The sequence below is a fragment of the Gavia stellata genome, chromosome 10 (genome assembly GCF_030936135.1).
Source record: "Gavia stellata isolate bGavSte3 chromosome 10, bGavSte3.hap2, whole genome shotgun sequence".
Lineage (NCBI taxonomy): Eukaryota > Metazoa > Chordata > Aves > Gaviiformes > Gaviidae > Gavia > Gavia stellata.
This window is the reverse complement of record NC_082603.1, coordinates 19887917-19914466: the sequence shown is the minus strand read 5'-3', so window position 1 is coordinate 19914466 and position 26550 is coordinate 19887917. Positions and strand designations below refer to the sequence as shown.

The following is a 26550-nucleotide window of genomic DNA, read 5'->3' as shown; positions in this document are numbered from 1 at the left end:
GAAAGGGTCTGGGGAGCCCTTATTGCAGCCTTTCAGTACTTAAAGGGGGCTTATAAGAAAGATGGGGGCAAACTTTTTAGTAGGGCCTGTTGCGATAGGACAAGGGGTAACAGTTTTAAACTAAAAGAGGGTAGATTGAGACTAGATATAAGGAAGAAATTTTTTATGATGAGGGTGGTGAAACACTGGAACAGGTTGCCCAGAGAAGTTGTTGATGCCCCATCATTGGAAGTGTTCAAGGTCAGGTTGGACGGGGCTCTGAGCAACCTTATCTAGTTGAAGATGTCCCTGCTCACTGCAGGGTGGTTGGACTAGATGACCTTTAAAGATCCCTTCCAACCCAAACTATTCTATGATTCTATACACTTCAGTATGTACCCAAAAAGGCTTTCTAAAGAAAAAGAACTGAAAAACATGGTATATGAAAGCAAATTTCTGTCAGCACGGCATTGTACCACACCCAGGACCTTTCCCAATAGTGTCAAACCTCCCTATATCTGTGCCTTTTCTGTTGTTCTGTCCTTCTCTTAGCTATTGATCCCAGCAACCCTGGGCTTTCTGCACTTGCTCTGGCTCTTTAAGGCTACTCCTTACCCTGCAGTCCTAAGGATGTTTATGTTGTTTTATCCACAACACTGAAGAAATTCCCCAGGGAAGTCTAACTCTGCTCTAAGCCTAAGATACTTCAACAGCATGAGACTAGCACAAGATACCTGTAAAAGGCAGAGCACGTGGCCATGGAAAAGAAAGTCAGTGCAGAGGCAGACAGCCTCTGCTCACATGACTAACATCTGCAAGGTTTGGGGCTATCCCCTGCCCTGTTCTGAGGAGAGAGCCTCAGTGATGTAAAAATTTGTGGTAGAGGGAGGAGAAAATGCCCCAGACTTCCTTTCTTTCTGTTGATCCACCCTGGGTTTTCTCTAGCAGAACTAGTAAAATATGTAACTTTAAGAGGTTACACTTCTACATCTATTTTATGTCTTATGTTCTGCTAAAAATTAAGATATCCACAAAACAAAAAACCTATGCTTTTGCCCCAGAACAGAAGAAATGACACAGGCAGGTCTGCTGAGCAGTTCTTCAGGCTGGTTATTCCTTTGTCAGAGAGAGACACCTGGCGGCTGGCGAGTCCTCAGCCGCCGGCGCTCTCCCGCCAGACACCGACCGCGCTTTACATCACGGTCTGTGCATCTCGGAGAAGAGAGGGAAAACTGCATCCTGAAAACAGAACTTGCCACCAAAACTAAGAACATGACGGAAACAAGCGGAGGAGCCATCAGGGGTAGCTGGCTCAGCTGATTACTGATAGAAGTTCAGACGCCATTTATATTTGTTCCCAGTAGATCATCAAGCTGAACTCTAGACCTGTTTCCCACCCCAACGAAATACTTCATAATTTTTAAAAATTTTTTATTTTTACTGTGAAAGTACTTTAAAATACAAACTCTGGATATCAGAGAAAACCCACAGAGTGGATAAGGGGAAGAACATTTAAAATCGTCTTAGCCTTTTTCCTGAATTTGTATCTGTCTGTCTGCACTTGTCTGTCTAACCTGTGCCGTATCAAGCATCCACACCCTCCAGCATAGCAACTCCTAACATGGCACGCAACAGAGATAACTGTATTGGAAACACCTCTTCAGACTTCAAGTCAGGCTTTTCACAGAGAGGGATTTTTGCAATCATTCTACATCAATCCTCTATCATAAACCTTTAAAGAAGTGTTTTCTTTTTCCAGCAACAAAACTCAATGTTAATTACAAGACAGAAAAACACAACAGTACTGATTCTTCGTCTTGTTACTCAATGTTGTTATCTTTCAAAATAAAGCATGAACTGCATAAGCTGTTAAACTGAGTTCAAAGAGCCTAAAAAAGGAAAATCTGCAGCACGAAATATTAAATCTAGATAGCTTTTGTAAAAAAATCATGCATCTAACATTTTAAAAGCAAGCATATTGGTAAGAATTCAGATTGTCATCACTATGCATTCAGTGAAAACAAAATATTGCTGACTGTAACCAGCTGAAGACTCACATGTAATTGAAGGTGGTTGAATTTTCTCTTCTTTTTGTAAATCCAATGGGCAGCGTTCTCAGGTCAATATTACACCTTCGAGCTTTGTTTCTCAAGCAATATAACTGGCAAAAATAAAACCAATTTTTTTTTAAACATCTGAACAATATATTCAAAACCTGAAAGCTAAACAATAAAAGAGTAATGCTGACAGGAATTATGCGAAAATTGTAGAAAGGACCACATTTAATGAAGTACTTTTTCAACATTTTTTAAAAAAAAATCACAAATTAAAAAGTTAATAAAGTAAGCCTAGAAACTATGTGAAACACTTTCAGGTGAAGTTTTTCCATGGTTAAAAAACCCATGCCAATGACCTCTCTATAGTGAAAGTTCTTTCACATCCTGTGAAAGCCACAGACAACCATCTTGGATGTAATACCACCCACGGAGCTGTTTTTTGGGGCTACAACTCTGCTAGCAGAAGGGATGCACAAGCACCATCTCAGCCACTCTACGAATTCCGATTTGAAGGTAGCACTAAGGATATCATCCCGTAAACATGCCTAGTACCAAACCCTAAAAACTGTTGCCTATGTAGCATCTCATCATCTTCAGTGCATGTTTTCAAGACATCACGGTGATAAGTACACACACAGAGTATGACTTCAGCCTGAGAGAAAGCTGGAGTCTTCTGAATTTACTTTGTCATCAACATAAGTTCTCTCCAACTGAGTTTAGTGCTACATTTAAAGACGTCTTCACAAGACTGGAAAACAACATGGCCCTGATGCCTTTCTGTGACATCAAGGAGTCAAAAGTATTTTGGAGCAGATTTTAATTTTCCGAGGTTTTTTTCCTTATTGATCTTGGTCAGTAAGTTTAACATCATAGGACTTTCAGGAAATGCCATACTTTTCTGTGATCTCATTAATGCTTCACTGCAACTGGAAGAGTTTCAACAAAAACCACCTCTCACCCTTAGAAGGCTGGCTTTTACTTCACTGTTGCCTAGATTTATTCTTTGCAGAACTCTAGTTGCCTTCATTCGGTATATGGGGAAGCATGTAACAATTTTTAGGCAATTAATAAATCCACTGTTCACCTGGAAATTTTGTACTTAAAAATCCAAAAAAGTTGTGGAGGCAGAAGGAAACATTCAGGTTTTCTTACCACACATCTATCATCAAACCCCAAGAGTGGTCATGCATCAATTTTAAGAATGTACACTGTTAGCAATTTATTCCTCTAAGCAATTGGACGTAGCCATCAACTCTATTATTACATAAACCTAGAGACTTCTTTTACTTTCTGGCTCTAAAATTCAGGGTCATTCATACCTTCATCAGCTCTGAAATCTGGATTGGGACTGCCTCAGTGGGAATTCAAAGGTAGTCAACCCTATCTCCAACGGACCAAGCTGCTAATTTAAAACTTACAAGTTTTTTTGTTGTTGGACTATGCACAGTAGGATGTCGAGCAGCAGCGTCAGCTGTCCTTCCTACATCTTCCAGGAAACGATAATCTGAAGGTAAAAAAAGAACAAGGAAAAATGTAGTGCTAACCTAGTAAAAACAATGAATTTTAAAAAGTATACGGAATATTCTTACCACTCAAAAGGTTCAAGTCAGTGAATTCATTTACAGAGACAAACGCTGTTTTATCCCTGACTCCATTACAGCTCAGTGCAAGCTTATGTTTCTTTACACACAATAGACTGAAATTACAAAAAGAAAAACATTAACATGACACGCTCAGCACACGAGTGGGGGAAAAACCAAACCAGTTTAATTCAGATAATAGATACCTGCATGAATATTTCATGCATCGCGGACATCTGTACTTTGCTTCCTCCTCGCTACACGTTTCACATCTGAAAGAAGTAAAAAGTACCTCTTAATAAAGCAGCATCTTTGTGCCTGACTGGCCTGTGAAGGTGCCTGCTCAACAACCAGGCACTATGCCATCAATCGGCATCTTCAGGAAAAGTTTTCTGAACCTTGAAAGAAGAAAGAGAAAATACAAATACTCTGGATGGGGTAAGGTGGCGGACAAAATAACGCAAGCTAGGGGGAATATCTCCAAACACATACAGGGGTCTTACCTGTATTAAAACACAGTGCAGGTGCTTGAAAGAAAGAGAAAAAACCCATGCTAACTGCAGAGTTGAAAGCACAGCAAGGCTGTATCAGTTCATGCTTTGTGGCCTGGTTGTGCTTTTCTCCATTTACATCACCTGTAATGTGCATTGTACCATGCGGTTTATAATACTCCCAGTTTTAGGCGGATGGAAAATAGATGTCCAGGATTTACACTAAAACCTGAACACGGCATCCCATTTTTTCAATGAAATAGAAAAATCATGACAATATCATCAGCAAAACTTCTGGCTGTTAGCAGTGCAAACCCCAAAGTCAGGGAAGCTCTCAGGCACAATGTGTAAGCTTTATGAACATAACTAACAAATATTATCTTATTAAAAAAAATCTTCTCGACAAATATAATTTTCTGCTTTTTAACTAGGCTCTTACAACAGATGTTTCTCCTATTCTTAGGAAAAAGTTCTTGATATATTGACTGAAACAATCGTAATTTTTCATTTATTTTAACTCCGACAAATGGGGAAGGGAAATAACCCTCCCCCCATCAGTAAAGTTCTCAAGAATGGCACAAACCCGCCACTTTCAACTACTAGAGGAAAAATCTAAGCCTCAAAATATTGTTCCTCCTCTTCCCACCACACGCTTGCTGCTAGCTGACATTGGAGCTGTGAAGGCCAAGCTCATCTCTTCGTGAGAAGGTGGCCCTGTATAGCGGCAGCATGAAGCATTATAAGAACAGAAAAAAAGTGTTTCATTCACTGCAAAACAGGAACAGGAGTCACTCTGAAGAAGGATTCCCTTTTTTCCTTTTTTTAACATCTCCACAGTGGCCACTGCACGTCAGCGGTCCCGCTGCAACGCCAGAGAAAGCTTCGCCACGCGCCGCCTGCGTGCGGACCCCAACCAAGACGCAAAAGCAGAGGCTGCTACCTAGGACAAAACTCACCCCAGGCCCAGGAGCAGTCCCCTCACTGATACGGGAACTGCCCCGCACCGAGGCGGTAACACCCATCGCGGAGAAGGCTGCTCCTCTCCAAGCACACAGAGAAAGAAGGCGCGGGGCCTGCAGGGCAGAAGACCGCGATGCCGCGCACCTCGGGCCCCGGCGCTCCCTGGGGCCCCGGCGCCCGCGGGGCGGGGGTCCGGGCAGGCCCGGCCCGCAGCAGGCCCTGCGGAGCCCCCGGGGCAGGGCCACGCCAGCGCCGCTGCCCGAGGAGGGGCCGGCGCAGCCTTTCCCTTCGGCGGCCCCGAGTTTTCGCGGGGCCCGAGGGAGGCGCTCCCGAAGCCCAGCCGCCCGCGAAGCTCGGCGGCCACGGGCCTCTGCAGGAGACCTGAGGGCGCTCCCGCACCCTGCCCTTGCCCCTACCTCTGCAGGGACATCTTCCGCCCGCCCGACGACCGCCGGAGGCTCCCGGGCCCTTCCTGCTCCGCCATGGCTGCGTGGCACCGCCTCCCCACGCGCTGCCCGACGGGGCCTGGCGGGGCGAGCCCGGCCGCGGCGTTTCCTGGGCGGTGGCGCCGCCTGGCGGCGGCCTCACCCTGCCGCGCCGCGGCCCGGCGGCGCCAGAGGCGGTCCTTGCGCCGGGGCAGGGGAGAAGGGCCCCGCGCCCCCCCGCCTTGGGCGGCAGCCGGGCCGCTCCCCCGCGCTGAAAGCACCCTGTAGCCTTTAGCCCTCCTGCTATAGGTGTTTGAAAGCCCCGCTTCCCAGGTGCTTTTTTATGCATCTTTAACCGTGAAAAATAACAATAAAAGGAAAAGGGATAAAAGGATTCTGATAAAGACTCTTGTAATCTAGACCGGGCCTTGCTCTAAAATTAAGGGTAACAAAGTAGGTGACCACCTCAGAAACCATAAAAAATTAATTGCAGATTACAGGTACTTGTTAACATTGTGCGACAAAATTGTATGAGCTCTCCTGTGAATGCTTTCAGGAGCTCCCTGAAGATGTCTGAATACAAGAGGCTTTCCAAAACGCACCGAGCACCGTGCACATATATACTGTCAAGCAGGATGCCTTCAGTCAGATGTTTCTGGCAGCCTGCAATTTGAGCGACATGGTACCTTACCATCTGTCAGTGTCCTGCTGCACAGGTTCACTGCGCTGTCTGCATGGGAAGTGCATTTTTTCCTCAATTACAGAAATGCACATATTTACATCTGAGCAGACTTACAATACTTAAGCTATTTCTTCTTAAAATAATTTCTGAGACATGCTAATATAAACTGGCTGGACGGCTGAGCCCAGAGAGTTGTGGTGAATGGAGTGAAATCCAGTTGGCGGCCGGTCACAGGCGGAGTCCCCCAGGGCTCAGTTTTGGGGACGGTCTTGTTTAATATATTTATCGATGATCTGGATGAGGGGATTGAGTGCGCCCTCAGCAAGTTTGCAGACGACACAAAGTTGGGTGGGAGTGTTGATCTGCTCAAGGGTCAGAAGGCTCTGCAGAGGGATCTGGACAGGCTGGATCGATGGGCCAAGGCCAATTGTATGAGGTTCAACAAGGCCAAGTGCCGGGTCCTGCACTTGGGTCACAACAACCCCATGCAATGCTACAGGCTTGGGGAAGAGTGGCTGGAAAGCTGCCCTGCAGAAAAGGACCGGGGGGTGTTGGTTGACAGCCGGCTGAAGATGAGCCAGCAGTGTGCCCAGGTGGCCAAGAAGGCCAACGGCATCCTGGCCTGTATCAGAAATAGTGTGGCCAGCAGGAGCACGGAAGTGATCGTGCCCCTGTACTCGGCGCTGGTGAGGCCGCACCTCGAATGCTGTGTTCAGTTTTGGGCCCCTCACTCCAAGAAGGACATTGAGGTGCTGGAGCATGTCCAGAGAAGGGCGACGAAGCTGGTGAGGGGTCTGGAGCACAAGTCTTATGAGGAGGGGCTGAGGGAACTGGGGTTGTTCAGCCTGGAGAAGAGGAGGCTGAGGGGAGACCTCATCGCTCTCTACAATTACCTGAAAGGAGGTTGCAGAGAGGTGGGTGTTGGTCTCTTCTCCCAAGTGACTAGTGACAGGACAAGAGGAAATGGCCTCAAGTTGCGCCAGGGGAGGTTTAGACTGGGTGTTAGGAAAAATTTCTTTACTGAGGGAGTGGTGAAACACTGGAATAAGCTGCCCAGGGAGGTGGTGGAGTCACCCTCACTGGAGGTGTTCAAGGAACGTCTGGACATGTTTTAGTGGGTATGGTGGTGTTGGGTTGATGGTTGGACTTGATGATCTTACAGGTCTTTTCCAACCTTAATGATTCTGTGATACCGTAAATATAGGCTATTAAGAATTTCCAAAAATAGCGCAATGAGACTAATAAAAACTTATGAAGCAGAACATTTTCTAAAATAGGACATTCTTACACAAAAAAAAAATCCGTTTGTCACAGCATCAGCTTCACAGCCAAACTAAGAGCAAATGTCAAGTGATGCTGACAGAGTGTAATGATCATGAAAACGCAAAAAGTGAGACGTTTTCTCTAACCTTTATCATTACTCTGTTATCTTGCTTTGTCTTTAGTTTTATCAGATTTTATCAAAGGGAACAAAACTGATGCTTTGATATAGAATGTAAAATGGGATGTACATGTACATTACCTTGTGAAAGGAAACACTGTCTCTCCCACAGTATTCCATGGCATGAAGCGTGTGCATTTCCCCTCTTGGTAAAGGAAGCATTGGCACCTAACAAGTACCCTTCTAGAGGATTTTCATCATTACTATGAATGAACTACACAATACAAAACAGAAGAGTAAAAGACAAACAGATAGCTTGGAAGCCTATTTTATTATACTTCGGTAAGTATGGTTTCCTGTGGATCAAGACAGTTAAACAAGTTGTTTGAATACTCCCCTGCTCCCCAGTATAGTCTGGTATCATCTTGCCACATACTACTGAGCAGACTTTGGATTGATAACAGATAGAGACATATCATTATAAAGAGTGCTTTACCTAATGGTAGAATTGTTGTTTTTTAATAAAAATGATGGTTGAACATTTTAGGCTTAATTTAAAAATACTGAAATGACCTAATAATGCAAAAAATGGAATTTCTAGGTTGATGAAATGCTGATTGTAATTTAACAACAGCCATTCAGAAGACATGCTGTAGTAGATTTTTTTCCACAAGTTACAAAATATATACACAATATATCATCTTAAGATGCTTTTGGCATTCAGAATGTTAACTGAAATACAGAATCTAAAACTCAAAGCTACTGTAGGTAGCTCTTCTATAACAATTTTTACAGTGGCTATATAGCTAACTGTTCTGACTGTATGCATCATATACAATGTCCTGTCTCATATACCATTTCCACAACAGTACACAAAAATATTTTAAACAAGAAATCCATATAAATAATGTTTTCATTGTAGTGAAGTATGTGACCAACGATTTAAAATAAGTACTTCTACAACAGAAACATATCCTGATGTAACCAGCACATACAGTCTGAAAGATACAAAGGGACTCAAATAATCTCTGATTAAGCCACAAGCACCTTGTGTTACAAAGAGCACCAAGGCAACATGGACAGGAAACACAAAAGAGGTAGTGTGCCATCTGTTAAGATGTATGTGTCCACAAAGGACTATAATAAAACAATGTTTAAGAAAAGACGTATTGTACTGTGGCATAATTCACTTTTCATATATACGCTATTGCACATTTAGGAGCATTAGCCAGTATTGCTCCTCAGTATTGTATGTCTCCAGCTTTCCTCGGGGTGTTTTTTTTGCAGCGCTGTTAAAGAGATTGCTAAGAACACTAGAGGTCCTGAAAATTTCCATGTTCAGATACTCAGTTCCAGGAAATTACACAAGAAAGCACCAACCAATTTTTTTAAAATACTTTATGAAAATTGTTGCAGCCTTTTCTTTCTTTCGTTCTTTTCTTTTTCAATGCCATTTCTCCTTAGGAGGAAGTCTTTTTCTTCCTGAGGTTCCTTAACCAACACTGTTCAAAACAATTCTTCAGTTTCCTAGTAATTTTGCCTGTAATGGATCATTACTTTTGCATGCAATCTATGCAGCAATTCCACGTTGATGCAAAAAAACCCAGGACAGAAACCTTAAAGGAAGCACACTGAACCACTCTCTATGAAGTGCTGCTGTCCTGGTTTGAGAGGAGGAAGTGCATTAACTTGAACAACTGGAAGCTGATTAGTGTCCTGAGTGTGAAAAAAGAACTGTGTCTTATGCCAGCTGCCATCTTCAATCTGCAAGACACAGAAGTGGAATATTAGATTCATATGAAAGATGAGCTTCAAAAACACAAATGGAAAATTGTGCTTAAAGAGCGAGAGGAGGAGAAGTGTACAGAAGCATTTCTTCTCCCAGCAGTTCCTAAAATCCTGTGTAATTTAACAAATGCCATTTCTCCCATGCGATACCACGGGCACTCCTGGCAAAACTGTAACTGTAAAAAAGCCCAGCCTGGAATCCAGCTGGAGTGGATGCAGACACAGTGCAACAGGGGTCAGAACAGAGTGCCTGTCACTTTACAAGCAGCCCTGGGCTCATATAGACTCTCGGATCCCTTGATAAATTCACCTCCGAATCTGAACAGTAGGTCTCAGGTTATGAACTCTACAGGCATTTGAATGACTTTGTAGGCCCTTGAAGAATAATCGTAGGGAATGAGAGCTGCATTTTTGCCATGAACTTTGTGTTGATTATTCTAATCCTTTAAAAATCTCAGTAAACAATTGATACCTCATAAAAATGATAAAATAACATTATAACATTGTCTGAGGCTGGGAGAGTCTTGATGTTTGCAATCACTCCATTCTTAAAAACCATCAAGTACAGTGGACACCACTGACAAGTGAAATCCCTGCAGAGAGGGAAATGTGTGAGATTCTGCCGCAGATCTGTACAATACATAGTTTCCCACAGAAAGAGCGACAGATCTCGTAGAATCTCACAGAAATATCACACTTCTCAATAGCCATCACTGTATGCCTTAATTTTTCTCAGGGATGAAACCAGTCCCAAACAGACTGGGAGGTGGGGAAAAGGGGCTTCAATAGCCATACATTAGCTGCATGACTAGGCTAGAGCATCTCGTTAGCATGTGCTAATAAAGGTTGGAAGCATAACAGCTTCAAAGTGCCTCAATAAAACCACTTTCTGTCTCGAGATTAAAAATCGCACTTGACACCCTTGTATCGATATGGAACCAGTCTCACATCTTTCATTACTGTAAATGAAAGTAGAGCTATAGAATACTGATGGTGTAAAGTGCTTGGCTGCTATATTTCACAGTGTTCTACCAGGACATTTACCAAATGGCTCACATCTTGGTGAGTGGAGCAATCTAACAAGCATTAGAAAATTAATAAGCTCTTCCAATTTTTCCTAAATACAAATATGATTTAATATTTTAGTTAGCCCTGGAGTCCATTTCCAAACATCATTATTTTATTAAATAACCAAACAATTGACTCATAGTTAATGAATTGAAAGATATTTAATTGTCCAAAAAATAATTTCCAGCCTGTTTGAAGCTGAGATTTTGTGTTCGATAACCTCAACAGAACTCTTACTGAAGCCTGAATTTTAATTTTGAGAGTAACTGTTCCTAAAGTTTCCTGGAGGACCTCCATATTTCTGTTCTGATGTTGCTCCATTGTCTTAGTAGAGTCTTGAAATACATGACACTCAATGTGAACAGCAGGTATAGATACCCTGTATTAGTGCAATTGCTTTTATGTTTGGGTAGATGTTGAATTCAATATCAAAAGGTTGGCATACAAAGACTTATGTGGAACAATGTAAGAAGTAAGCTTCAAGGGGTGTGAATCTAAATGATTGTTATTTATTTGCAGAAAGTTAATAATGTCTAAACAGTAACTCCATTATGGTTTTAATAATGCTAGTGCTAAAAAGTATTTACCATGCATTCATCCATAAGCACCTTCGGTTCAAGTAGTGTATTTGCTTTAAATATTTGACCATTCCATCCTTTGAAGCTAACAGATGTTTTCTGGCCACCTGCTTTGTTTAATCCCCACGCTGGTGTGTTCAGACAATGAACTGTGATGCTATGGGTTGCTTCTGAGCTCAGTAAATGGAGGAAGTTCATCTGCACTTTTCCAATGCCAAACTCCAGCTAAGTTCGAAGAGAAATGCATCGTTAGACTTACAGCTGTACTATGCTGAATGGCCACAGCAACACAAAGCAACATGCACATACATGTGGTGTTCAGGCATGGGAGCATGTATACATGTTTATACATTGGGATCAATGATAAAGAGCATGATTTATATTTTTCAGAAGAGCTGCTAGGTTCTATTATAGTGATTACCATAAACAGAAGCTTTCATATGACATTTTCAAAGCTTAAATAGAAACACTTGCTAATGCTTACAACATTGTTGAAACACAGCTGGGCAGAAAACACTATTTTTAAATAAGAAAACTGAAACAAATGATTTTGTGATTCAAACAAAGTTATTGTCAGCAGCAGTGTTTTAACTGCAGACACATCATTCTGCTGTTTAGTCGTCTTAGACCACAGGTTCTGGCAATACCTACATCCCACTAAAAATCTCAAAATTTGTAAGCATACTTTGCTTTTAGACAGAAAATATAGTTACTCATTACTCAACAAGAATTTCTCCAAGACCAGATCATAGTCAGGGATCTTCCAAATGTAGGAATGTGTATGGGAAATTTATGGTATTCTGATGCTCTCCAATCACTACAGTGTATATGCAAAACTCCACAAATATAAGATTTCTATTCCCAAGGGTTTAAGGACTACATGTAAAGAGGAACATGGATTAATGATATAAAGGAAACCAGTCTCTGCCTAATGGAATTTAAAAGTAGCTAAGTGTTGAAAAGTAGTCATAATTTTCTTCCTTCCCATTGCAATGACCTTAGCATCTCTACACTTAGCTGCCCTGTGTGCTGAGTTACTAATGTAGCTTAGAAGCATTCCAGGCTTATTTTTATGCCTTGTATAGAAAAGTATAAAGCAAAACAAAATAATTCTATCAGCATGGAAGGTGGGTAAATGAATAAAGTGCGAGTTGCACTAACATATATTGTCTCCAGAAAACCTGTAACTTCTGTAACAGACTATATAACATGTCCTTTCACAAAGATGCACGTTAAAAAACCCCTGAAATCTAACATCTTTTCATGAGTTAAGTAAATAAGCATTAATCTGTTCAGAGTTCCAGCACAGATATAGTCTCTCTGGAAGCAATGCATACCTTTGTCACAGACAGCGGCGTTAAACAAGTCTGACCACCTGCAGTGAAGTTGCAGAAAACTTCAATGGCATCAGAAGAACATCCAATATTTGGGTCAATCCAGTATTTTCCTATTAGTATATAATCCCAGATAGAAAGTAAAACCAAAATATAATTGTTACTAAACAATTTGCTAAAATATTAATACTTTTTTGGCAAGTATTAGATATATTATCAGCATAGCTTCAGTAGGAAATGAAAGAAAAGGAATATGAAAGTCTTTTCACTATTATAATTCTCCTAATAACAGATACTGAGGAAAATTATCATAACCATTCAATTGTGATTACATATACAATGACTTTCGAATACTGTCATAGTTTCAAAAATGTTTTCTCTTTCTACACTAAATAGTGAGAACAAATGGTATTTCCAGTCTGCTCTTTCTGTATTAAAACTTAACTTTTTTTCTTTGGGCTTGGCTTTATACAGGTAATATAGTCAGGAATGTAAAATATCAATCTAAATTCTCTTGCTCTCACAGCATCTTGAATATCCTTTCTTTCTCCACTATCTTTCTCCCATCAGACACTTCTACATGACATATCGTAGCGATGGTAATAAGGAGTATTTGCCATTATGAATCCATGGGATTTGGTCCAATAGAAGAAATAGGACACATGCAAATTATATCAGGATTTAGCTTCCTTTAATTTATGGTTAAATATGGATGAGCCTGTGCTCTACAATTTATATGGGTGTGTGTAATCCTCTGAAGTGGAGGACTGTGTCAGTGACATCTGGAGAGCACAGTTCTAATGAGGGTTAGGCTTATTTCTACTACAGTCTTGAAGAATTGATCCGTCCTTACATATGTCATAGAACGGTGATTTTCCTGTAACCTCTAACTTCATTTCCCATTTCCTCCTTAGCTAGTTAATGCTTATTCTTGATAATAGGGATATTTACATGTATTTATTATTTTATTAGCCACTCAGAAACTGAATTATGTCACAGTATTGACATTAAAGGTATAAATAATTATTTTATATTTGAAATATTAGTTCAGGATCTTCTAGGATACAACAATTGTCAGTGTATCTGACAGTGGTAGTGTATTGTATACAATTTTCTCATTAGTAATCTAGAATCTGATCCACACAAAATTCATTGCAGATTAGCTATAAATACTTGGGAAACTTTTAATCACAAAATTGGATTTAATTTCAAATTTTCTGGACACTTTTGTTTACTTATATAGATATAATTTGTCTCTAATAGCTATATAATATTAGATCACTACATACTTTCATCTTTAAAATTCAGAAATTTTATCTTAAATAAAGACAAAATATAGTGTGACAGGCACACTGCAACAAAATATAATAAAAAAATTTACACATTAGAATTTTGATGTAAAAAGTAACATTTGGAAGCAACACATTTCAAAGCCTAGTCGTGTTCAAGCCTTAATGGAAGTGGACACTTACCATCTGCTACTTTACGTTCACAGTTAAGCAAATCCCTGCAGATGCGTGCTGGGTTGTCCCGTGTGCCAAGGGGGTTCTTGATGCTGTGCAGTAAATTGCTAAGGTAGTGTAGCGTTTTGAATATCTCTGTACTGTGATCTAGTAAAGTTACTTCAGTATTCTGGTATTTCTGCCAAGGGCCATTAGCAAATGTGTTACCACAAAGAAGTATCACAACAACAGCACATGCAGTAAAAGTCAAATGACCATTGAATAGGCAGACAGAAGCAAATTATTTATAATGTATGCAATCAGCCATATAAAATGGGGTAGGAATAACATATTCCAGTAAACAAATCAGTACATTTTATTAAAATTATCAGAGCAGTGAAGTTACAGGCAGGTTACAATCACGTAAATATGTCATTATGACATGTTGACATAAAAATGTGGATACAGGAAAAAAAAGAAAAAGAAAAAAAGAAAAAAATTAGTGCATTTTTAAAGTATACTTAATAGTTTCAGATTCTAAACAGTGAAATCTACTCTTAGGCTTAACCTAGAAAATCTATGCAAATGTATTTGACTTCACCCATGTAAGGAATTTTCTTGCAATCAATGGGACCACACACTTGCATATATGTCAGTATTTTTTGGATCAAGGCCTATCATTATCTGTGGCTGAAAGATACAGTCCGCGATGTGTGATAGTCAATACATTTCCATTACTGCCAATCATGACAAAAAGGTAGAAATGCTGCTGTTTTTCTTAACTTCATTTCAATTCTATCCTATAAATCCTAGCATGTTTAATTATATTCTACAGTAATTACTTGCTACCCATGATTCATTTTAAATTGTCTTTGTAAAGAAGCCCTGTATGACAATGTAAATACATTGAAATATATTACCTCCATCTGCAGTGCAGCACTTGACTCAATCAAAGCTTGAACAGCAGCATTGATGTCCACTTGTTTCTGAAAAAAAGGTGTTTCAGAATATAAAAAGAGGAACAGAAATATTCTAAAATGCAGGTGGTAAATTCTTTGAGCACTGTAGCAACATACACGATAACTTCATTATTTTGTCATTTTAGAAAATAATTCATTGTAAACTCTTACTTTTAAAATAGGATCCTTCCTTCCATTTCCAAAGAATGCAAGCATGCATACAGAAAAAGCATATTTGATTTTTATTAGTACCCCCGCACCCAATTTAATGATCATATTCCTGGAACCGGGAAAAAAGATACTGTAATAGTTTTTACAGACTAATGTCCCAACTTATTCCTCTCAACCATTTAATTTATATACTTAAGAAAACCAATCCAGGCAATTGTAAAAAAGGTGTTACTCCTTTACAGAGAAGCACACAAAGAATATCTCAATCAGCCATCAGCAGCTGACAGATCGAAGTAGTCTTCATGATGCATGAGCGAATACCAAGACTGATAAACTAGCCTCTGAAGGAGGAAGCCCGTTTCTTGCATATCTTCATTCTCTGCACTTTGTGTGATGTATATTCCAGACCCAGACAACAGGTTTGTTTATTTTTAAAGAATTAAGTCATCCACACAAGCACCTAGTTCTTGCAATTTGTTCTCAGATTACATGTATCTTTACAGCTTTAGGACACTTCAGATTTTGAGTCTGTCATAACTGGCACAATCCCTAAACAAACTAAATCTGTGTGTGTGTATATATATAGGGAGAACATCTGGGCCAGAAATAGCACAAAACTTTTTTTGCTATCTTTCAGAGTATTCGAATACAGAACAGGAGAAAACCCTTTTAGAGTGTGACAGAGTTAACCCATGTCAAAAGTATGAGCGTGTCCATGAGCGTTGCCTGTTGAGGGCTCAATAGCATAGCAGAACAGAACTGACGGTGTAAGATCGAAGGTTCAAAAAATTTATTACTGTAGTGATGGAAGTTTTAGAAAAATGTTTTTGCATTTCATGTGCAGTGGTGGAACGATCAATGCATTTGAAGAGGATCCTGCTATTTTCACTTTCAAAAAAGGACTGTATTGTAGGTTAGGGTTGTTACAGAACTTACTCTTGGTCCTGGTGGCCCAGGTGGTCCCTGAAAAATGGGAGACACCAGATATTAGGTGCTTCACATGTTTATACAATGCAATCACAACAGAAAAATATAGGAATGTTTTTTTAATGCACTTACAGGTGGCCCTGGCTGGCCCTGAGGTCCCTGAGGCCCCTAGAAGAAATAGAGATAAAATGCAACAGTTATAGATGAACATATATGCTTTTATATTTATGTATTTTTTAAATCACAAAATGCCACAATGAGTACAACGAAGAAGATGTGATACCGGTTTTGTAAAGCTGTAGATTATTAGTTACTGTTGTTAAAGTACCATACTTGGTTAACGTGTGAATATTCCTGCTAGAATTGCTGGGTTGTCTGGTTGCTTGTTTATCCAATTACTTTTGATATTGAGGGAACATTAGAAGTCATGCAAATTATTAATATATAACGTGCGATACATTGTGCCAGCATTATATGTATGTTGCCGATACAAGTACTACAAGTATGAATGATCATAAAAGCATTGTAAATTATGTTATGGGTAGTTGTAAAAAACTAACTGATCTGCTTTACTCCATGAGAATCTGGCTAGGCATTTATTAGCTCCATTTATTAGCAGTGTCAATTTTCAGCCAGAAAATGTTAATTGTTGAACAGTGATATTGCAGGCTTCCTTCATATTCAAGAAATTATGCCCTTATTTCCTCATCATAAGTGGCACCATTTTACTGTGTAGGATGATGCAGTGGGGAGAAGAGGAGGCAAAGGAACAGCTGCTTTTCCCTAGCTTATAGTGCCTACAATGCACGTAGTCTTAAATCTAAGTTTCAGGCTTGCCTTAGGGTTGGATATGGACCCTCCCAAAAACAATAACTTCATCTGAATTATTCTTTCTTTGAGCATCTAATCACATTAAGATGGAATGATTATGAAAATTTATCAATATACAGTGATACTTGTGTTTCTGTTAGATTCTCTTCTTCAGTCTCTATATACTCAAAGCCTCTAGGAGATGCTGTAACATAAACAATAGTAAGAACAATGACAAGGAAAAGAATAGGTGGCAGTGCCTTAATATGAGCAAAAGAGAAGAAGAAGGAATGAAAGGCATAGGCCAGACCTGCGCCATGTATTAATAAAACCTTTTAACATAACTGAGTTAATTTAAGCAAGACACTCTTTAGACAGTGCTTCTTGTACCAATTATTTGAGCACAATAAGCTGTTCCAGCAAAAGCCCTCTTATACCAGTATGGTCACGCTAGTACTAAGTCTCTGCCAAAAGAGAAATAATCTTATCTGACATGGCCGTGCTGACAACTATTACAAAACTGATCTAGTCAAAGAAGTATTACGTTGTAAATAACTTAATACAGTAATAAGAAATATTCCTGCTGTGAGGTTTCACAGCAAGACCTGCTTGAGTGTCACTGCATGCTACAATTGCTGAACTTGGGCTGTGCTTCAAGCTGACACCAGTGAGGGCAGCTGGAAATGGTTAAAGGCCAGATTCGCTCTTACATTAATTCATGTATATTTAAAAAAAGGATCTCAAAGCAGATAGGAGTGATTTAGGACTTAAGTCACTGAGGCTCCAAATTTATCAGTTTTTAGGAGAATACCAGCTGCATTTCTTACTGTCTCTAGACATATCTGTAAGGCAGAGCACATGGTAGCTACTGGGGAATGCATCTGTCAGGGGTTACAATGACCTCCAGAGCTGCAGAAGTTAAGCGTGCCTGCACATCACCTGCCCTGGCCATGCCAGAAGGGCTCAGATGCTGGATTACGAAGGGTGTGAAAAGTGGGGGCCATTAAGTAATTCCTAGCACCAGATTTATGGCAACAAGGCTATGTTGAGGGACTGCAAATGACTTTTGAGACTGAGAGCTATGTTTTACACATGTTCTTTGGAGAATAGGGGAGAATCAAAATTGAAGCAGTTTCTGTGTGTTCAGGGAGATGGTCTTCTGATACCTAACTAAGAAGACTTTAATGACATAAGTTCTAGGGACTGCAAATATCGTCAACTTTTCAACTGATGCATTCTGACCTATTTATTTATGTTTCATCCACTTCTACTTATAGAAGGGAGTCTAAGCCATCTTTTAGGTAAATATTTACTAATATTTTGTAAAGACATTAATGATTGATGCTGGAAAATTGAAATCAAAGAATAAATTATTTTAGCATATGCAGCAGTACAGAAAACCCTGTGGCTTCGGTGGCAAGTACCTAGCTTCCCTTTACTCTTCTAAGTTTGATTATTGCCCACCTTGAAATTTTCTTTGAAATCCTATTACGATTAAATAGGCATCAAATATTGTTGCTATTTATTATTACAAAATTGATGAAAGATGAGTTTGCAGAGATGACATTCACTATTTTGGGATAGTCCCTCAGCTGTTGCAAACTGACTGGGTTTCACAGAGCTACACTGTTGTATGCCAGCTGAGAAAGCTGACCTCCACATTTAATTAATCAGATCAGCAGCTCAGGTGCTGTTAGACTGCTGCAGGATACCTTCAATCTCATGTGAATATATTACTGAACTGTATGATCATGCTTGGTGAAGTATGTTTAGCACAAAATGAAAGAGAAACTGTGAAAAAGAAACTCAATAAATTAATTCGGCAGTGTGAGGACGTACTTGTTTATCTTGGGTCAGGACTTGATTATGCAAATACCAAGTCAAGACAAGGCACAAAGTCTTCAATAGTTTGTCCCTAAGTAACCACTGCTCTCTGATGAATAGATGTCCTTGTTCTGGGTCCTGAGATTTAGACATTCCAGTGGATTTTTCAGATGACTGAATGCTTCAGTTAATATTCTATGTTCTTGGCATGTATCACAATTCTAAGACTCCAGAAGTCTTGGGACGAGAACGGTTCAAATTTATAGTGGTTTCTGAGATAGAATCGAATATTTGAAGAATCAAAAACTGCACTGTTCCAATGAATTTAAGGTATTTTGCAAAAGAGGAATGTGATTTGTCTTGATTCACTGTCTCCTTGCCAGTAAAACCCATGTGAAAAAAGGGTAAATAATGAATGCTATTTGTTAACTATAGTAAGCTACTTTTGGGGATATTACATTTCTAAAATTCATTAAAACTTCACTGGGCTATATCAATTACCTTTACAAGCCTTTAAAATATAACAAGCCTGCACAGTATATTGAAAAACCTGTAGAGAGGTTATAAATGTTCTTTCTTTCTGTTGCAGAACAGCAAAATAAGGTTAAATTACACTTTTCATGGATTAAGTTAATTGCTAAATATTTTACTGGAATGTACAGGATTACCTTTACAAATCTACTTAATTTACCCTTTGATCACACTAGAATTTAAGTGAGAAAAGTGTAATTCCAGTTCATAATAACAAAAACAGAGAATAGAACAGTTATTGTGCTCTTTAATTCTTTAATCACCCAGCTTGATTGCTAGTATGGAAGTTCAAAGGCCAAAACTCCAATCTTTTTCTAATACCATAAGGCCTTGATTTTACATGCAATGATACATATGCTTAACTTTGAAAACACGAGCAATCCCAAGGACTTCCATATTTTCCATGACTTTCAAAATTTTGCAAGAAACAGAAAGCATTTTTAACAAAAATTGTTAATACTAAGCTTTCCCTGACCACTTTTGTCATTTTGATGTTATGTCACCATATCTCAGAATGGGTAAAGCCTAATAACATCCTGCAATATAATGGTCTGATATGCAATACAGTCTAGTAGCTGCCATTAATGATTGTAAATCTAAGATAAAAGATCATGATTGAAAATTACAGATTATGCCTTATCATATCATATTGTATCTTTTTTCACCTTGAGGATAGTCATGCACTGGAACACATTGCTCAAGGAGCTTATCCAATCTCCATCCCTCGAAGTTTTCAAGACCCGGCTGAATAAAACTCTGAGGAACACGGTCTGATCTCAGAGCTGACCCTTTTTTAAACAGGAGGTTGGTCTAGAAATGTCTTGAGATCCCTTACAATCTGAATTATCCGATGACTCTATATTATAATTCATTATGTGACATGCCATGAAATAAAATTTAAAAAAAAAATTAAGAAAATGAAAACACACTTTCAGAAATGTCGGAATTCTGAAACAATATTCCAAAACGTATTCCGCGTTTTTCTAAATGATTCAGTCACAGTGATATGAATATTTTGAATTGAAAAATAATTTTTATTAAAATTTTTCAGCAAACTTTTTCCTGACTCTATCCATTTTTCTCCAGAAATAGCCTACAGGATCTGAACTTTGGTTCACCACTGACTTCAACAAGGTGATAGAATTTTACATTCCATGTTTTTCCAGGGATAAAAGAATATTTCTTTCTAATAACGAACACTGTATCACTGACAGACTAAAAAGTGTAACTAAAACTTGGACTGCTGCAAAAGAGTTAAAATTTTTGTGATTCTAGGAAGAATGCCAATATCCATTTTAAAGGTATAAATTCAAGCTGGGAATACACAGTTGGATGAAAATAATTTTCTCTCCTCTGTATCTGAAAATAGTTGGAAATAAATCCTTTTCCTGGCTACATAATATAAACTAATGCCACTGGGTATGATTTAAAATTGAACATTCTTCTTCTGAAGACAGTCTTAGGAGATGAATTCATCTTGATGAATTCAAGAACTTATTTCGGAAATAACTTCTTAAACACCAGCACCAATAATGGAAATGGGTGTTCCTTGTTCACCGTTTTAGATGGGTTTTATTATTATTTTTTAAGTGTCAGCACTTTTAGCTTTATACTGTCATAGCAATTCTTATGAACAAACAGGAGAAAAAGACAGTTGAGATGGTTAATATCAGCGCGAATTAAGAACCTAGTTGTCCTCTTACTCTGAGATAGGAATGGCCTCAAGAGGATTAGAATCAAAGAGGGAAGTTCCCCAAGACGCGTACAGCAAGCTTAGTTCCAAGCCTTAATTCTTTAAGCAATTTTTAATATTTCCGATTTATTTTTCAAAACTCCTGTAAGGCAGTTAGGTTGGAATTGCACACAGGTGGCTGGTAAAAGCGAAATACAATAAGACAAGAGAAATGAAATTATTTTAAGTGAGGTGGGATGAAAGGCAGGGTAAGACCAACAGGAATGAGATCATGTTGGCCAGTTACTGGAAAAGGAACTAATTATAAACCTGTCATATAAAGTAATATCATAGATATCATTGTATTCATATTGGCTGTCAGTATGATAAATTGACACTGGCTTTTCACATAGGCATTATTAATTGGAGGCTTTATTAGCTCTAGCACATATTTTTTAAAATAAAATCCAACATTTATTAATGTAAAAGCTGATGTAATATTCTTACTGAAAAACGAGAGAGAGCAACTTCATAACCTATCAATGCTGCCTACTGCTACTACAGCTGACATACATTGCATGGACACCCATCCTCAGCTCTAGGCTTCTCCTGAACTTCTCCCTCTCTAAACAAGATGGTACAGACTTACGATCATGTGTATGCATACTGTGCTGTGCTGTGAGGCACTGGAGCACTGACAACAAATGTAACAAAGGATTTTTCTTTTAGATCTGAACTGGGACAGATTTGGAGTATGTGACTGCTATATGATCAGGGGCCATACTACCCGACAGCACACACTCACTGGGCGTATCTGCATAAGAACCTGAACAAGAAAAGGTCAGACTTCTGACTCATGCTACCAGCTTTCTTGGCCAGCACTCTCCAGGAGCACAACACGACTGTCTGGCATTCAGAGCATGCAAGGGTACATTCAGAGTAACACAGGAATACTTTTTACACAGCCAAAAAAATGAAAGCACAAAAGTTGTTTCGTCTTACTATTTCACCCCTTGTGCCCTTTTCACCTCTTGGTCCCTGTAAGAAAGAGAAGATGTTAACTCAGTATGGTTTCTAGCCTCCTAGGACTGACATAAAGCAAACTAATATCCACAAAAGTTATACTGCTCACATGAAAAGTCCAGTCTCATCTGTGGAAGTATTTACAACTCTGCAGCTAACTTTTCTGTACTATTCGAAAAATAAATTACATGAAAACATCTTGTAAGTCCTAGATGTGGAAAACTGTTTTCTTCAGATCGTAAATATGTTTTTTCTCACTAATTTTAACAGTCATTGTTCTCCCTGTCAGTCAGCTGTACTCTCTACAATTTGATCCACAGTAATAGATCAGTGCTTCACCGTCTTAAGAGTTGAGAACAAAACTCGGTACTATTCATCACTGAAGAAATCCATCCTTTACATATGTGCTTTTATTACCCCATTAGTTCTCCTCTCACAGTCAGATTAGACGCTGTTTTTCTGTCCCCATGGCATTTTTAGCTAGTTTTGCACTTAAACTGTGTTTCCGAAGATGGTAACAGTCGTACAATTCTTCTCTGGAAGTCTTTTGCGTCTTGATGGCAGCATTTCATAACACACAGATGTAATCTTCAGCTGTAATGCTTTCTTAATGATAATGGCAAACTATTACATTCCATATGAAGTCTATTAAAGGCCTTCATACAAGTATATGCAACTGTAAAGTTTTCTTCCTGAGTGGGATTGAAAAGAGTGCAACAAGACTTAAAATGCTGTCTTTTTCCCAACAGGTGGAAATTAACAGTCTAATTATAGAAGGAACATTTCCCTCCTTCTTTCTTTTTTCCCTTGTTAATATTTGTATTTTTTACTTTTATTGTATATTCCTGTTATTTTAAAGATTATTGTTTCATTTTTTAGACATTCTCATTCACTCCAAGTCTTGTTGATCAGACAGAGGAACTTGGGTGGTACAGAGAGCTTCTAAAACTACCTTACATGGCTGGGTAGTCTGCAGATATGAGCCAGAGGGTGCCCTTGCAGAATACTGCTCTATCTGTGGCACAGGGAGTGCAACAAAGGATGGAAACAGGGATAAGGGCAGAGCTCCCCACTGCAGGGAACCTGGGGAGCATTGAAGGTCATCAGAAAGACCAAGAAGATGTTTGATTTGTAACAGGGACCTTGCCAGCACCTGGAACACCCCAACAAGGCCTTGTGGGCACTCCCAGAATGTCTAGAGGGGCACTCTGGATAGTTAAGCCCAATCAGCACATAAAAAATAAATGACATTGAAACCAAGTGTGGATACTCTCTAGATATGTCTCAGACCTAAGGCTGAGAAAGAATATGCAGGTGGTAGTTACTATGTGCTGTTGTATACCTTGACTCACCTGCTGCCCCTGCAGACGTGCCCTCTGTATACTGTACTTAGACAGAAGGCCATTGCAATGACTCTTTTGTCATTGTTTTTTGTCATTTTTTTTTCTTGTTTGTATCACAGATACTGGAGTCACATACGTTAGCTCACCAGTGTGGTATAATATGAAGATGTTCCTGCTAGCTGCTATTTGCAAATGGAAAAATGAGAAGGTTGCTAGCTGCAAAACGGATTATTAAAATTAAGGGTGGGTAACATAACCATATTATGCAAAAGAGAAGGGAAACTTACCAGCCTGCCAGTTGGGCCTATTATGCCTTCTTGACCAACAGGGCCGATATATCCCTGTAAACAAGCAAAGAATTTATTAGACCACCATGTTTTCAAAATGAAGAAAATCCTCATGATGTGTCCTGGTTTAAAGTTGCTCAGCACACAGCCCTGGCAGATATCCAAAAGACCATGGTGATATTCTCTTTCTGAATATTGAATACACATTGCTACAAAATCAGCAAGGTAATTATTTTAATAATTAGTAATAGTTATGCTTGGAAAGCCCACACACATTCTTTTATGTGAAAGTTAATGCACTAAAACCAGTGGAAACTTAAGTACTCTGATTACCAAAGACCACATATTTATTGAGCTACAATCAACTGTATCTTGAGCTATGTTACTGCCCACAAGTACTCTTGTAAGGCTGCCAGTGAAGTACTGCTAAAATGTTACTTTCCTGTTCCATTACACTTAGAGCAAACTGCTCATTTCCAGTGTTTATCTTGTATAGGAATGTTTAGAAAAAGAAAGCAGCTATTAGAACAGGCCCCTAAAGCTGCTGCTCTGCATCTGGTTAACTGAACTAATTCAGTTCTGTGATGGCAATGGCAACAGTAAGAGAAGAACATTTTGTAGTAAGGCCTTTCATGCTGCAACCTTTCCCCCTTTTTCCTTTTTCACTTGATGCTGTAAGCTGGATGCACACTCCCCAATATTACAAAATACCAAAGATGCTCCCACGTATTTGGTGAGTAGCAAAGTAGCATGTCATGAAGAAGGTGTCATGAAGAATGAGCTAATGCAAGTTAGTAACCTTACAGATAAAAAGAAAATATTTATTAAAAAAAGACTACCTATTAATCAATAAAGCCTGAGCACCACTCTGTCTTACTGCAGACAATGTTTGAGCCTTTTTCGTTTTGCTGTAGGGCAGAGTTATACAACCAGCATTGTTGCCAGTAAGAAGAAAGAGAATGTTCAAACCCAATAGACAAAGATATGACAGCAATAGGGATACTTGTGTAGATAAGATTATACTAGGACAGCCACACTTTGTCAGCAGAGCTTGCTTTTTTCCTTCAAGATTGAGAGCCCAGCTCTGCTTGTGTATCTGTACCCATGTCGCAACCAGAGCAGGGTTGCAGTACAGGCAAAGGGCTTCTAGTGGAGTCACAGTCTCAGAGAGAAAGGTTCGGCCACAGGGTTCTGGCCTTGTTAATAAGAAAAAAGACAATTCCCTAAATTAAAAACATGGGCCACTTGCAAGCCTTGACAGTCTCTTTTATGGAGTGAAACACTTACAACTTGGCCCGTTGGACCTTTCGGGCCCAGAATTCCAACTAAGCCCATGTCCCCTGCAGGACCCTGAAAATGCAAAGGAACAGTTTAGTCAAACATGAACATTATCTATCCACTTGTTTCAATCTCTTGTAATCAGTGGAAATAAGAATTTCTAAAAGCAGTAACAGTGAAAATACCAAGTGCACTGATGCAGAACATCTTTCTTTGGACATGGAGTTCACAGTTCTGCCTAGAATGTTCCAACAGTTCAGACAGATTTTGAAAAAATTATTGTTAAAGCCAATTAATTCTATGCTTTCCTAAGGTTCTCACTCTGTAAATGGCTTAAGATCTAACAGAAAAGAATGAGCACATACTTTTGGACCTGGGAATCCTTGAAACCCCATCAAACCTTGATCTCCATCTTCTCCCTGTAATAGGAGCAGGTATCCTTATTATTATTTCATGTTGGTAACTCTTGGACTACTAGTTTCGCATCAACAGTTGTGATTGCGTACAGTCTGTCCTTTCAGTCCAGTGTCTCCTGCTCGTCCTTGGTCACCTTGTGATCCTGGAAGGCCTCTTTTGCCTCGCTTTCCTGGATGACCCAGAAGCCCTTTCTCACCCTGTCAATAGGAACATAATATATCCTTTATTACAGTTATGACAGTTAATAAATGTTAAGATTGGTTTCCTGGCAGAAGTGTGAAACATGCTTTCTCTCTAAGAAATAAACCTCCTCTATTAATTTTATTTCCACTGGGAATGCTTTCAGTTATCATACTTTCACTAAAATGCAAATGCGACTTTATTCTTCCTTGACTTGGAAACCTACAAACCCCATACATATTGGATCATTTCCAGTATGGTATCTCCCAGTGCAAGAACTAAAATGCACAAAATGTAATACAGAACAGGAAGGTTAGAAGTAAATTTAAAAAGTAATCCTCTGAGCAAGACATAGTATAGTTGTGGAACTCCTTGCTATTAGACTAAAGGATTGCATTGATTCAAATGGAAACCAGACAAATTCATGCAAGAGAAATCCTCTGAGGACTATCAAATACATAGAAACTACGTCTAGCTCAGGAGATTACTGAGCTGCAATTAAGGCTGGGAATATACACCTTTCATGCTTGCTTTGCGCTTATGCTCTTTCCTAGGTGTTACCTTTCTGCTCTAACAAAGACAGACTTTTGGCCTGACTCAGTATGTCTACTCTTAATGTTTATTTTGCACAATGTAGTAACCGTTTTCCTTCACCTCATCTATTCCCTGTGTTTTTCAGGTTGTAAGCACTTCTGAGCAGGAACTACCTCCTACGGCTCATTGTCTAGACAAAGGAGTAAAATCCAGACTGGGAGCACTGGCAATAAACACTACAAATAGTGAATACAGTTTATACTAAAATATTTCCATGAAAAGACAGCGAAGACAGACAGTGTTTCCTTCCCCCAGTTTTCAAGAAATTTAAGGTTTTAAAAACTGCTTACCAATAAAATCTCAGAGCACTGCAAATCATGATTTTAGATGAAAAATCCTATTCTAAATGGAGAAAATTATCTGTAATGTTTTCAGTCTTTGCTTCTTTTACCACTGAAATGAGCCTAACTAATATTATCAGTAGAAGCTGAGGATATGCTGATGTCGGGTACCTGGAACTGCCTGGAAAATGGAGCACTCTCAGATTTCTTTCTTTCTAACAGGGCTGAACAAGAACAGTTTAAGTCCTATGATAAATGAACATCCCAGACATGCTTGTTAGCCCCCAACCTTGAGACTCAGGCTTGAAATTACAGTACTTCTCTGCTAATAGATTGCTTAGATGTTCAAATCATCCAGATTGTTTCAGTAGTTACAGAAGTTTAAAAAGAAAAGTCAGGAATCATTTGGCCTTAAAGCTTTGGATCAATAAATACAAAATATTTTGAATGGCTTCTGGAGTTGGGAATAGCATCCAGATGGATGGGAA

At 39.2% G+C, this 26550-nt stretch overlaps 2 protein-coding genes across 2 annotated transcripts in view; both read right to left on the bottom strand.

Moving 5' to 3' along the window:
• ZNHIT6 (zinc finger HIT-type containing 6) overlaps positions 1 to 5551 on the bottom strand; it is a 35695-nt gene extending 30144 nt beyond the window's left edge. The window contains exons 1-5 of the mRNA XM_059822181.1: positions 5484 to 5551; positions 3823 to 3888; positions 3626 to 3732; positions 3455 to 3540; positions 2037 to 2140 (exon numbers count right to left, since the gene is read on the bottom strand). Of these exons, the coding sequence (XP_059678164.1) occupies positions 2037 to 2140; positions 3455 to 3540; positions 3626 to 3732; positions 3823 to 3888; positions 5484 to 5551 (431 nt within the window). The remainder of the gene's footprint in view (positions 1 to 2036; positions 2141 to 3454; positions 3541 to 3625; positions 3733 to 3822; positions 3889 to 5483) is intronic.
• Positions 5552 to 9148: 3597 nt separating this feature from the next.
• The window catches only part of COL24A1 (collagen type XXIV alpha 1 chain), a 173356-nt gene continuing 155954 nt past the window's right edge, over positions 9149 to 26550 (bottom strand). The window contains exons 53-64 of the mRNA XM_059822180.1: positions 25097 to 25204; positions 24956 to 25009; positions 24600 to 24662; positions 23313 to 23366; positions 21662 to 21697; positions 15955 to 15990; positions 15832 to 15858; positions 14686 to 14751; positions 13796 to 13964; positions 12327 to 12436; positions 10999 to 11214; positions 9149 to 9319 (exon numbers count right to left, since the gene is read on the bottom strand). Coding sequence (XP_059678163.1) covers positions 9173 to 9319; positions 10999 to 11214; positions 12327 to 12436; positions 13796 to 13964; positions 14686 to 14751; positions 15832 to 15858; positions 15955 to 15990; positions 21662 to 21697; positions 23313 to 23366; positions 24600 to 24662; positions 24956 to 25009; positions 25097 to 25204 — 1086 coding nt within the window. The 3' untranslated portion in view covers positions 9149 to 9172. The remainder of the gene's footprint in view (positions 9320 to 10998; positions 11215 to 12326; positions 12437 to 13795; positions 13965 to 14685; positions 14752 to 15831; positions 15859 to 15954; positions 15991 to 21661; positions 21698 to 23312; positions 23367 to 24599; positions 24663 to 24955; positions 25010 to 25096; positions 25205 to 26550) is intronic.